Source organism: Triticum aestivum, chromosome 4D (assembly GCF_018294505.1).
Source record: "Triticum aestivum cultivar Chinese Spring chromosome 4D, IWGSC CS RefSeq v2.1, whole genome shotgun sequence".
In the NCBI taxonomy this organism is placed as follows: domain Eukaryota; kingdom Viridiplantae; phylum Streptophyta; class Magnoliopsida; order Poales; family Poaceae; genus Triticum; species Triticum aestivum.
Genome location: NC_057805.1, coordinates 495,668,085 through 495,681,293, shown reverse-complemented (window position 1 = coordinate 495,681,293; position 13,209 = coordinate 495,668,085). Strand labels below are relative to the sequence as shown.

Here is a 13,209-nt window from a genome sequence, read left to right as displayed (position 1 = left end):
ACAGCGGGGGTCGACACGGTGAGCATATGTCGATCGGCCCACTGCCATCCGAGTCACTGCACAACTCCCCTGCACGACCGTACGTTCTTTTGTCGCATACTACTTTAGCACATCGTACGGAGTGTCTCCTCGAATCACATGGGTGCAGTAACATGTGCAGAAGAAGCAGCAGAGGGTATACTTGTTTGGTCCATCCATTAGAGTGCGTACATGAGCTTGTGACGCAAAAAAAAAAAAAAACCTACAGCAGTAAAAATAAGAACCACCTATAGATCAATCGTCTGCAAATATTGTAATTTTAATGGATTTCCTCTCTCTGTCAATAAATTAAAAAAATCAGTTGTCAGAGGAATAGCAAAACCGGACAGCAAGAACGGGGAAGCAACAGGTGCACTGATATTATTACGGTCGAGCCGTTATTACATGCGGTACAGATTGATGTACGAGGACTCGCAAAAAAATATTAACAATTATTTTATCACGAGATGTATTAACGGGTGAAACCACAATGCCAGCTAGCTGCCTACAATATCACGCAAGAACACAAATTTACCGAGAGCAGCCGACGTGGCTATACAAGTTCGATCGCCGACACAGACGATTATATTTGTTCCTGAATGTTTCCATCGACGACACCTGCATGGAGATTAATCACAAAGTTGGTTAATTGAGCTAGATTACCCGCAAATAAAAAGTGAGCTAGATTGGAGGATCCAGTTAATTATAGCAATTAACAAAGAGATCGATAAGAGCATCCAGTAAAATATGTATCAGAGGCCGGAGGTGATCCTCTTTTGCTTTAAAAAAAGAGAGCGAGTAGTAGATGAACTGATTAGTTTCACCTGTGCAATATCAAAGGCAGCTAGAGGTGCAGCTCGACGTCTAGCGCCTCGCCGGCGCTGCTAGCGCCAGAGGCCCTTGACCAGCCCATGCCGTCGCGGCCAGTGGACGGGGCCAGGAGCGGCGCGGGCTCCGCGAAGCGTGGAGCGCGGCCGCCTCCCCATCTCTCTTGCGTGCAGGCATCGGTGGCTGGAGCCACGGCGGCGCCACGGCCGTGCGAGGCGATGTAAGTGCACATGGACCAGCCGGCACCTCCCGACGGGATGTCGTTGTTGTAGGGGTCGCCGAGGACTCCAGCGAGGCGATCCTTGCGGTGCGCGTTCTGGTGGCCGCCGAGTGCCTGCGACTTGAGGAACGTCTTGTCGCAGAAGAGGCACTGGAACAGCCGCACCGTCTTGCCGTCCACGCACACCGTCTGCGCTTGATCGTCGTACCGGTCTAGCCTTCTGCCCGCCGGCGTCAACGCCAGCAATAGGTCGTCCTCCGCTGCTGCTGCCGCCGCCACCGCCGCCGCCTGCGCATGGAACCACGTTGTCGTGGCCCTCTCCATCGAGGTTTATAGTAATATTTTTGTATGCCAAGGTAGCTGCTGCTGCTAAGATTGGTAGCAGCGGCGATCCTATATATGGGCTCTCGATGGGTATACCACTACTAAATCTTCCCAAGTGAGAAAATCAGAGAGGTTCTACAGTAGTGCGGGTTGCGTTGCAGATATTAAAGTCAAGCGAGTCACCGGACCCCGGAGAGCAGCTCATCCTGGAGGAAGTGCTTGAAAGAAAATCCCAAACAACCGGTGCAGTACATGAGGGTCCTACAATTATGCAAAATTGCATCTCGGATTTGCTACCTTTCTATTTGGACGAATCTGATCCCCCTAACTCAGAGTTTGTTGTCCACCAAAAAATAATTCAAGTTTGTTTTCCAGTTTAGCAAGATAAAAAATAAAAATAAAATAAACATTTAGTAACACTCTATTTTTTTTCTTCCTCGACATAGTGCTTCTATTTGAACCATGAACCATAGAATAATTGTTTTATGTATATATTATAAATAAAAAGTAATATGTACAAAGAATTACAAAAGGCTCAAAAGCTCAAAATGAACCAAACTTAACAAACACACAAGTTCTAGGAAAGCCTAAAATATTTATGGGAGCTTAAGTAAGATATTGATCAGTCCAGTTAAGGAAGGTCTCTTGATTCCTTCTGTTGATTCTATGCTTGACAAGCAAGAGGTCATTCCTGATTAGTCTCTTGCATGAGAGGATGGAAGGTGACTTAGGTTTGAAAATCTTAGTTTCTCCGCATAGATATTCCAGCAAGCCATACTAACAATTTCCATGGCAAATTTAGGTGGAAGTTCTTGCAATAGGAGCATGATCTCATCCATAGTTGATATGGCTCTCTTCCTGTTGTTAATCAAGCAATCCCAACATTCCAGGGCAAAGGAACAATCCTAGAAAAGATGAAGGGCAGTTTCCTCAGAAGCAGTACTGCATAGCGCACAAGCATAGTATGGGAGGAAGAAGGACTTTCGTTGGAGCAAATTCCTGGTGTTGATTCTGCCAAGCAAGATTAGCTAAAAGAAGATTTTATATCGGAGCATGGCGCCATTCTTCCAAAGTTTGCTGAAAATGGGAGCAGTAGGTTGCTCGTTCAGTACCATTATACATCTTGACGGAAGAAAAAAAAAAAGCTATTCCAGTGGTATTTCCATTTGTCTTGAGCATCAGTTAATTGAATAGATTGCATTGTGTTTTGCAGGGTCTGAAACTGCTTTTTTTTAGAAAAGGAGGAGGACCCCCGTGAAGGAAATATGCCCTAGAGGCAATAATAAAGTATTATTTATTTCCTTATATCATGATAAATGTTTATTATTCATGCTAGAATTGTATTAACCGGGAACATAATACATGTGTGAATACATAGACAAACAGAGTGTCACCAGTATGCCTCTACTTGACTAGCTCGTTAATCAAAGATGGTTATGTTTCCTAGCCATAGACATGAGTTGTCATTTGATTAACGGGATCACCTCATTGGAGAATGACGTGATCGACTTGACCCATTCCGTTAGCTTAGCACTCGATCGTTTAGTATGCTGCTATTGCTTTCTTCATGACTTATACATGTTCCTATGACTATGAGATTATGCAACTCCTGTTTACCGGAGGAACACTTTGTGTGCTACCAAACGTCACAACGTAACTGGGTGATTATAAAGGTGCTCTACAGGTGGCTCCAAAGGTACTTGTTGGGTTGGCGTATTTCGAGATTAGGATTTGTCACTCCGATTGTCGGAGAGGTATCTCTGGGCCCACTCGGTAATGCACATCACTATAAGCCTTGCAAGCAATGTGACTAATGAGTTAGTTACGGGATGATGTATTACGTAACGAGTAAAGAGACTTGCCGGTAACGAGATTGAACTAGGTATCGAGATACCGACGATCGAATCTCGGGCATGTAACATACCGATGACAAAGGGAACAATGTATGTTGTTATGCGGTTTGACCGATAAAGATCTTCGTAGAATATGTGGGAACCAATATGAGCATCCAGGTTCCGCTATTGGTTATTGACCGGAGAGGTGTCTCGGTCATGTCGACATAGTTCTCGAACCCATAGGGTCCGCACGCTTAACGCTACGATGACAGTTTTATTATGAGTTTATATGTTTTGATGTACCGAAGGTTGTTCGGAGTCCTGGATGTGATCACGGACATGACGAGGAGTCTCGAAATGGTCGAGACATAAAGATTGATATATAGGACGACTATATTCGGACACCGGAAGTGTTCCGGAGAAGTTTCGAACAAAACCGGAGTGCCGGAGGGGTTACCGGAACCCCCCGGGGAAGTATTGGGCCTTAGTGGGCCTGAGGGGAGAGAGAGGGCAGCAGCCAGGAGGTGGCGTGCCCCCTCCCATGAGGGGTCCGAATTGGAGGGGGGCGCGGCCCCCCCTTTCCCTCTCCCTCTCCCTCTCTTTCCTTCCCCCCCTCTCTTCCTAGTAGGACTAGGAAAGGGGAGTCCTACTCCTACTAGGAGGAGGACTCCCCCCTCTCCTTGGCGCGCCCAAGGCAGCCGGCCTCCTCCTTGCTCCTTTATATATGGGGGCAGGGGGGCACTCTTTACACACAATTGATATACGATATTTTAGCCGTGTGCGGTGCCCCCCTCCACCATATTACACCTCGATAATATCGTTGCGGAGCTTAGGCGAAGCCCTGCGTCGGTAGAACATCAACATCTTCACCACGCCGTCGTGCTGACGAAACTCTCCCTCAACACTCGGCTGGATCGGAGTTCGAGGGACGTCATCGAGCTGAACGTGTGCTGAACTCGGAGGTGCCGTGTGTTCGGTACTTGATCGGTCGGATCGTGAAGACGTACGACTACATCAACCGCGTTGTGTTAACGCTTCCGCTTTCGGTCTACGAGGGTACGTGGACAACACTCTCCCCTCTTGTTGCTATGCATCACCATGATTTTGCGTGTTCGTAGGAATTTTTTTGAAATTACTACGTTACCCAACACCCCGGCCTCTGCATATGGACGATGCATGCAACCACTTTATTAATTGTTCACACAAGACCGTACAAAGTCATACAACAGTAAGACTAAAGCCACCGTCTAGGCAACATCTGTCGCTACTCCTAATCAGTTGATGAAGGGGCGCTGATAGTCTTGGTCTGAAACTGCTAAAAGGCCTGTTCTGGTAGTAGTGTACAAAAGTGTCCACAAGGATTCTAGAAACCATAAATTCTTTAATAGAAATGTAATGGATGAAGGTGAAAGACTATAGTTCAGGATATAGCTCTTTAATGGAGCTGTAGACGGGAAAGTTTGCAATACAATAGATGTTGTATTGATGGGGTGCTGGTGCACGTATATATAATACAGGGAAGGCCTCTACCTCAACTATACAAGACTAGGAGGTGGGCCACAACTCCAATACACGTGAAATACAAAATACATACTCAACACCCCCCCCCTCCCGCAGTCGAAGCTTCGCCGGAGACACAGAGACTGGACCGAAACTCCTCGAAGACGGGAGTAGGCAATCCCTTAGTCATCAATTCAGCAAACTGTTGCGTCGTTGGCACGTGAAGAACGCGAACACGGTCAAGGGCAACCTGCTCGCGCACGAAGTGAATATCAAGCTCAATATGCTTCGTACGGCGATGGTGCACCGGGTTGGCGGAGAGGTAGACCGTGCTGACGTTGTCACAGTAGACGAGAGTGGCCTTGTGAACATCACAAAGCAACTCCTGGAGCAGCTGACGTATCCAACAACATTCGGCCACGGCGCGATACTCTGCCTCGGCGCTGGAGCGGGAGACCGTGGGTTGTCTCTCCGATGACCAAGAGATCAAGGAGGGCCCAAGGTAGACGCAGTAGCCTGACGTAGAGCGTCGAGTGTCGGGGCAGCCAGCCCAGTCGGCATCCAAGTAGGCCACGAGGTCGATGGAGGCGGAGGCCGTCAGGGTGAGTCCCAAAGACATGGTGCCACGTATGTAACGGAGAATACGCTTCACCAAGGTCCGGTGAGAGTCACGCGGGGCGTGCATGTGGAGGCAGACCTGCTGAACAGCGTACTGCAGGTCGGGTCGAGTCAGCGTCAAGTACTGTAAAGCATCGACAATAGAGCGATAAAACGCTCCATCGGACGCGAGAGACCCCTCCAGAGCAGAGACCTTCGCCTTCGTGTCGACGGGGGTGGGCGCCGGCTTGCAGTTAAGCATACCGGAACGCTCCAGGAGCTCGTGGGCGTACTTCTGCCGGTGCAGAAAGAAGCCATCAGCCCGGCGGATCAATTCGATGCCGAGAAAGTAGTGTAGGGGCCCCAAGTCCTTGAGGGCGAACTCATCACGAAGACGAGCAGTCAGCCGCTGAAGGAGATCGGGGGAAGATGCCGTGAGGATGATGTCGTCGATGTAGAGCAGCAGATTGGCAATGTCAGCTCCCTGATGATACACGAAGAGTGAGGCATCGGAGCGAGTGGACCGAAATCCCAGAGACTGCAGGAAGGCTGCGATACGCTGGTACCAAGCCCGATGCGCCTGCTTCAACCCGTAAAGAGAATGGGAGAGCAAGCACACGATGTCGGGGTGCTCGGCGTCGACGAAACCAGTGGGCTGCTCACAGAACACTTGCTCGGCGAGATGGCCGTGCAAGAAGGCGTTGGAGACATCCCACTGGTGCACAGTCCAGGCGCGCGAGACCGCCAGCTGGAACAAAGCGCGAATCGTGCCTGGTTTCACAACCGGCGCGAAGGTGTCGGTGAAGTCCACGCCCGCGCGCTGCCGAAAACCATGAACCACCCACCGAGCCTTGTAGCGCTCGAAAGAACCGTCCGGGCGAGTCTTGTGGCGAAACACCCACTTGGCAGAGATGATGTTGGCACGAGGGGGGCGCGGAACAAGCTGCCACGTGCGGTTGCGCTGTAGGGCGTCGAACTCCTCCTGCATCGCAGCTAGCCAGTGGGGATCCCGAAGGGTAGCCCGAGCGGAGGTGGGGACGGGTGATGGCATCGACGTCGAGGCAACTCACACATACTCGTCGGCGGAGTAGCGCATGCTGGGCCGAAGCACTCCTGCTCGGGCACGGGTAGTCACACCAAGTGACGGGGCAGTAGGGCCGACGGGTGTCGCGGCGCCGGAGGCCGCAGCGGCGACGGTGGCGGGGGCCGCGGCGGCAGCTGAGGCGGGGACGGCGGGGGCCGCACCGGCAGCGGCGGCGGAGGCCGCGGCGGTAGCAGCGCCGGCAGATCCGGCGGCGAAAGAAACGACGGGCGAGGTTGACGTCGAGCCCGTCGCAGGGGTGGCGGGCGGGGTGCCGGGCTCAACCTTGTATGGGGGAGACGGGGACCCGGGGGCCCGCTCGGACTCGACCTCGGGGGAGGGAGTCACGAAGCCGGGTGGTGGCAGCAGAAGGCACCGTGCCCGGGGGGCCGCCGGGAGGTGCTGCCGCGCATCGCTCCACGAATGGGGCGCGGGGGCCGGCGCCGAAGGGGCCGAAGCCGGAGGAAGCTGAAAAAAGGGAACACCGTCTCGACAAAGTACACGTGCCTCGAGGTGTACACACCATGAGTGACAGGATCATAGCACCGGTAACCTTTGGTGTTAGGAGGGTAGCCAAGGAAGACGCATGGGACGGATCGTGGTGCGGGCTTGTGTGGCGTGGTGGACGCGGTGCTAGGATAACAGAGACACCCGAAGATGCGGAGACCATCATAGGATGGTGGTGTGCCGAAGAGAAGGTGGTGAGGGGCATATTTCCACCGAGGGCGACACGGACGAATGTTAAATAAGAAAGTGGCGGTAGCGAGGGCATCGGGCCAAAACCGAGCGGGCACATTAGAGTGAAAGAGTAACATGCGAACGCAGTCATTAAGAGTGCGGAGAATGCGCTCAGCGTGGCCGTTCTGCTGAGAAGTGTAGGGGCAAGTCAGACGGAAGGTGGTGCCGTGAGAGGCGAGAAGTGTGTGAAGAGCGACGTTGTCAAACTCTTTTCCGTTATCAGTTTGGAGTCCGAGTATGGGGCGACCGAACTGGGTGATGACATCGGAATAAAAGGCGGTGCGTGTGGCTAAAGCATCGGATTTACGACGAAGAGGAAAAGTCCACACATAATGAGAATAATCATCTAAAATCACCGAGTAGTATAGATAGCCCGTGTTACTCGCAACAGGAGACGTCCAAACATCACTATGAAGCAATTGAAACGGAAAAGTGGAAACTGAAGTAGACGCACTAAAGGGAAGACGAACGTGCTTGCCTAAGCGACAAGCCTCACAAGAGTGCTCGTTGAGCTTATTACATGAGAAAGAGAAACTCCTAAGAATTTGATGTAAAACGGTGGGGTTGGGGTGGCCCAAGCGAGCATGCCAAAGGTCAACGCCGGCGGCAAGGGCGACGGGTGTGGACGAGGAGGCGCCGGTGTGCACGGGGTAGAGCTCATTGGGACTGTCACATCGGTGAAGGATCATCCGGATACGGGCGTCTTTCACAGAAAAGCCAACACCGTCAAATTCGACAGTAAGTGGGTTCTCACGAGTAAGACGACGAACGGAAACTAGGTTCGTGACTAATTCAGGTGAAACAAGAATAATAGACATAGTGATGGGTGTGGAAGTGGAGGGAAAACTAGTGCTACCGATATGGGTAATAGGTAAAGAGGAGTCGTTACCGACAGTGATACGAGTGGGTGGCGAACAGGAGTGGAGGAGGTTAGGTTACCGGGATGAGCTGTCATGTGCGGAGTAGCACCTGCGTCCATGTACCAGTCGCCTCCACCGACAGGGCTACTCGGCGACATCGCGAAGTGCTGGGCGGCAAGGAGGGTGGGGTCCCACGGCACAGGTACCGGCGGCAGTGGGAGGCCCTCGTAGAGTGGCGCCGGGGCAGGCAGGCCATAGCCACCACGGGAAGGCAGCGGCGGGCGGACCCCATAGGGCGGCGCCGTGACGGGCGGGCCAGATCCACCGAGGGGCGGCGGCGCAAGGAGGGCACGGTAGCCGGCGCCAGTCAGCTGGTAAGGCGTGCCGATGAACGCCTCGTGGCCCGCGGAAAGAGCCTGCTGATAATGCGCCCCCCCCCCGCACGCCCTGGGCCGGCTGCTGCTGCAGGCGGCGGCCGCCGCCGCCACGCCGGTTGCGTCGGGCCCCTCTCTCTTGCGGCTGCTGCTGGGGAGGCGCTGGTGGCGGCAACGGGTAACACCCGGTGGGTGCGGGAGGACGCGACTGGACCGGCGCGGCCGGTGGAGCGGTTCCACCGCAAATGGTGAAGTAGCCCGGAGAGTCCATGGAAGGCGCCAGTGGCGGCGGGAAGATGAAGGGGGCGGCGGCGGCACGCGAGAGCGTGCGGCGGCGACACGTCGGGTTAGGGTTTCGGCGCGACGGGGCGGCAGCGACGCGGCAGGGGCGCGCGGCGGCGGCAGGAGGTCAGCGCAACGGGTGGGAGCGGAAGCGGCCCGGCGGCACGGGGCGGCGGCGGCATCAGAGGAGGACGCGGCGGCGGCGGGGTGCGGCGGCGGTGGGGAGCAGGAGCGGCGCGGCGGCGGCGGCGGCAGTGGGGATCGGCGGTGACGGCACGCGCGAGGAGGCGCGGCGCGGCAGCGGCGGTGGGGAGCGGTGGCGGCGGCGGCTTGCCCTAGGTCAGGACCTTTAAGATGATACCATGTAGACGAAAAAGTTTGCAATACAATAGACGTTGTATTGATGGGTGCTGGTGCGCGTATATATAATACATGAAAGACCTCTACCCCAACTATACAAGACTAGGAGGTGGGCCACAACTCCAATACACGTGCAATATAAAATACATACTCAATAGGAGCCAACGCCCCAATCATCCTGCCCTGGCAGAGCTGAATTACCATTCTCAACAGATTTCTTGGCCATCTGTTTATACCAAGGAACAAGCTTATGTAATTCATTTTCCAATGATCCTCTCCCATTTTAGGCGCGATGCGTATGTCTTGCGAGGAGGTGTTGTTTAGCCTAGGATCTTAAACTATTTGGCCTTTCTTGAAACAACACTGGATCCTACACTCTCGCCACTACCCTCCACTCCATGTCATTTTTCCTCACGTTCACCCTCGCCAACTTATATGGCCTTGTTTTTGTGGCAGAGATGATTGACCTGTCTACAATCATTGGCTTAGCTCATTGTGGGGGACTTCAATCTCATCCGTTACGCCCATGAATAAACAATCCAAACTTCAACCGGTACCTCGCACATACGTTCAAAGACCTAATTCACACCCTCTGCATTTTACATATACCGTCCCTTGCTCGATAGTTGTTTCACCTGAACAAAGAATCATGACCCCCCCCCCCCCCCCCCCTCCCCTCTCATGGCTTGACCCCACCATCTTGAACAAGAACCGAAAATCAACACCCTCAAACTTTGCGCTAACCTAGTGCCCCTACCGCACCTCCGATCATGTACCCTCCTCATAATCGCCACAACTACCATTACTAGCCCGCACTAGTTCAGGTTCGAGAATGCTTGGCTCCTCAACCAACCACCCTCCTAGACTTATATAGACAATTGTTGCATTGCCTATTAAAGGCACCTCTTACAACCTCATTGTCTCTTGAAACAGGCTTTCACCCCGCTTTATAGATAAAGCAATAACTGAACAAAGTACACGGCCGAACGATACAAGATGGAGAGGGAGCTCTCTTACAAAGCAGATCCCAACATGATCGGATCACGCAGGAAACTACGCTACCAAAGGATAACACAGGGAAGTCTAGATACAACGCCACGTGACGCCCTAGCACACCTAAGCTCCACGACAATGCCCTCAGGAGGGAAGACGGCATGAAGCGTCGCCGCTGCCGAGTCCAAAGTGGACATGAGCTTTCGCTCGGAACCCTGGCACGGAGAGGAGATGCACAACGATGTCTTCAAGAAGAAAGCGGCGCCCACGAGCGTCGTCGCCGTCGGCGCAAAAGCGCGGAACTTTCGCTTGGCAACTCACCCGTGCCACACGAGGCCACCAGGGCAACCGCGGCGATTCCAGACACCCATATCTGGATCTGGGCGTCACCCCCGCGAAGGAGTGCGAGCCCGAGCCACATGACGCTACCCCCTCGTTGCCCACACGACCAAGAGGAGAGCCACCACCGCTGCCATAGTGCCCGCCGGAGAGCCAACCATGTAGCCCACCATCCGGGGCCGCCGCCCCGGCATCCATGTCCTGAGTCACTGCCAACCGTCGACCTCACAACGGACAGCCACGGTGGGAGGAACGGGTGGTGTCTCCTTCCGCTCCTAGCCCGGCAACAGCCACCCGGCCTGGGTGAGCGCCCCCACCATAGGGGCATCCACACCTGCGTCCCCCGACAATCACCGTCGGCTGTGGGGAACACGGCCTAGTAGCTGCCGACGGCCACCACTGAGCAAGTCCCGACACGGTCCACAACCAGTCCGATTCAAGCTCGCACGCCGCCACATCCATGGCCAGCACCACCGATCCGTTTGTAGCATAGCAGCAACACGAGCGCCTACTTGGATCAACACCACAATGGAGCAATAGGAAGGAGAGCACTAACGCGAGGGAAGACCAACGCGGACTAGGTCGGCTGCCGGACCCTGCACTCTGACGGACGCCATCCACCACCACCGACCAGATTCAGCCGCGAGGCCGCCTGGAGGACCGGTCGATCCGCCCAGGACATTCGCGTCGCCTCCACACCAGCCTCCCAAAGAGCCAGCATCCAGAGAGCACACTGCCGCCGAAACCACCAGATCCGCGCCGCGGGCCGACCCCCACCTCCAGATCCGGCCGGATCTAGTCGGTTGGCTGACCGCGCGCCACCTCCAGGGCCAGGAGCTCCGCAGCCACCGCGCCACGCTAGGGAAGCAGAGCACCAACAGGAAGCCACCAGCCAGACGCGCCGCCGCATCACGCCCCCGCGGCCGCGTCGCTGGCCCCGCGGCCGCCTAGCGCCGCCACCTGAGATCGCCGCCCCGCGCCGGCCTTCCACGGGCAGAGGAGAAGGAAGGGCCCTGCCGCCGCGCCATCCGGGCTTTGCTCGTCAGCGCCTGTCGGCGGCGGTGGGGAGGAGGAGAGGGAGGCGGGACCGAGGGCCTGGCGGCTAGGGTTTTCCCCTCGGCGCGCGCGGGCACGTCGCGGGAGGGGGAGGGCAGGATAAATTCTTCAAGTATTGCCAATGTTTGGAAGAAGGATCAGTGCTTAGTGTTCTTGATAATAACTGCAATTTCTTCATTGATTTGTTTGATTTTCTTGGAGAAGTTTGGAATCTTTAAGGTCATTGTCTGCTCTCTGTGCAGACACTCGTCCGACATTTGCTCTCTCTTTCTGAAGGAAGGCCACCGCCCGGAGAAAGAGTGGCAATTTCTGTGTAATCGTGGACGGGGACGAGAACACTCATTTCTTCTACACCAACGCATCCCAATGCTTATGTCGAAACCATAACCATGTATGGGCTTCTCGTCTCCGTAGAGGAGGTGGCCGCACATGACAGGAAGGCAAGTGCATTCCAGTCCTTCTCCATGCTCCTAGCCGTAGTCCTAGAACAGGGTTTTGCCTGTGGCCTTGCAACCTCTACTTCGGTGCTCCGGTGGCTTACGAGCCATTGTTTGAAGCCAATTTATCCCCTTTAGAAACCATGGTAAGATGGCTGTTGTCCTTGATCGGTCTCGCACCAGTGTTGGGTGGGCTTGGGCCTAGCTTTTTACAGGGCAACGCACGTACGACGAGGGACCGTCTGACCCGCACCGCCACAACTGGTCGCTACTGCCCCATCTCCAATGTGTCCCCCATGTGTGCCTTCCCTCCCCGCATGTGTGCGCCTCCCCATCCCATGGCACCTCATGACCGTTTTGCGCGAAAATCACTGACATGCCTTCCCTATCACAGTCAACTCAAGGTATTGTAGCCCATCAAGCACGACGGCCCAATCCTTTGTACACCGGCATGGCCTCCTCCCCACCGGTGCCCCATTGGCTGACTCTCGGAAGTGTTCGGTGAAGTAGTTTCTTCATGCATCTTAATGTTTTATCTACATTTTTGGTTTCTATGGACCGTATGTTACATTTGAATTTGAAATTGGAATATAAAATATTATTGAAACATAGGCGATGAAAAATAAAATTTTGACGTATTGTGATGTCTGGTGCCCAGAGTTGCACGAACTGAGAGGCCTAAAAAGAATTAATTTTAGAGACCTTTTGTAATTTTTCAAAGATGCTTTTAATGAAGGCCACATATAGAATTATTAGATATTCACTCCCCGGGCCTCTTTCTTCGGCTTTGGCGTGCCACGTGAGACAGTGACAAGTGACAACGAACGACGAGGGCCCTTGATCTGGACCAATCACTAGTACCAGCTGATCAGCGATCGGTAAAAAAATAGCGCGCTATATATATTTTAGCAAATTCAGCCGCTATGGCGCTATTCACGCAATTAGCATGCTACAGGGCACTATAACATTGTAGCATGTAGCGTTATAGCGTTCAAATAATGAAAAATATCAGAAAATTAGGGAAGCACAGGTTTACTTTCTGGTTATTGCACGGTAGAGTAGGCTCGGTGCTCAGTGTTCAGAGTTAATATATGTTAAAGAGATTGACTACAGTTTGACATTCAGTTTAAAATTTGTGCTTCCTATCTGGCCAGATTATGTCTCTCTATGATGGTGTCTTAAGCTACTGAAATACTTTATTTATGGATATATTTGGCATTTTTTGCAAACGCTATTTTGAAATATAGCATGCTATTAGCACACTATAACTTGTGTAGCATTTTGAGAAGGGCCTAGCTATATTTTGTAGCGCGCTATTTTTTTCGTTGATCCCCACACAGCGAATAGCAATCGCAACGTCCACCCAC

The 13,209-nt window shown here is 53.5% G+C and overlaps 1 protein-coding gene across 1 annotated transcript; it reads right to left on the bottom strand.

The window, feature by feature from the left end:
• Positions 1-371: 371 nt before the first annotated feature.
• LOC123100556 (uncharacterized) lies at positions 372-1,576 on the bottom strand. The gene is made up of 2 exons (XM_044522467.1): positions 843-1,576; positions 372-636 (listed from the first exon to the last, which is right to left on the bottom strand). Exon 1 carries the CDS (start codon positions 1,388-1,390, stop codon positions 863-865), a length of 528 nt encoding a protein of 175 aa, XP_044378402.1. The 5' UTR covers positions 1,391-1,576; the 3' UTR covers positions 372-636; positions 843-862.
• Positions 1,577-13,209: the final 11,633 nt, after the last annotated feature.

Coding starts and splice junctions, on each gene's coding strand:
- LOC123100556 (XM_044522467.1), bottom strand. CDS start 1,390: ATGGAGAGGGCCACGACAACGTGGTTCCATGCGCAGGCGGCGGCGGTG.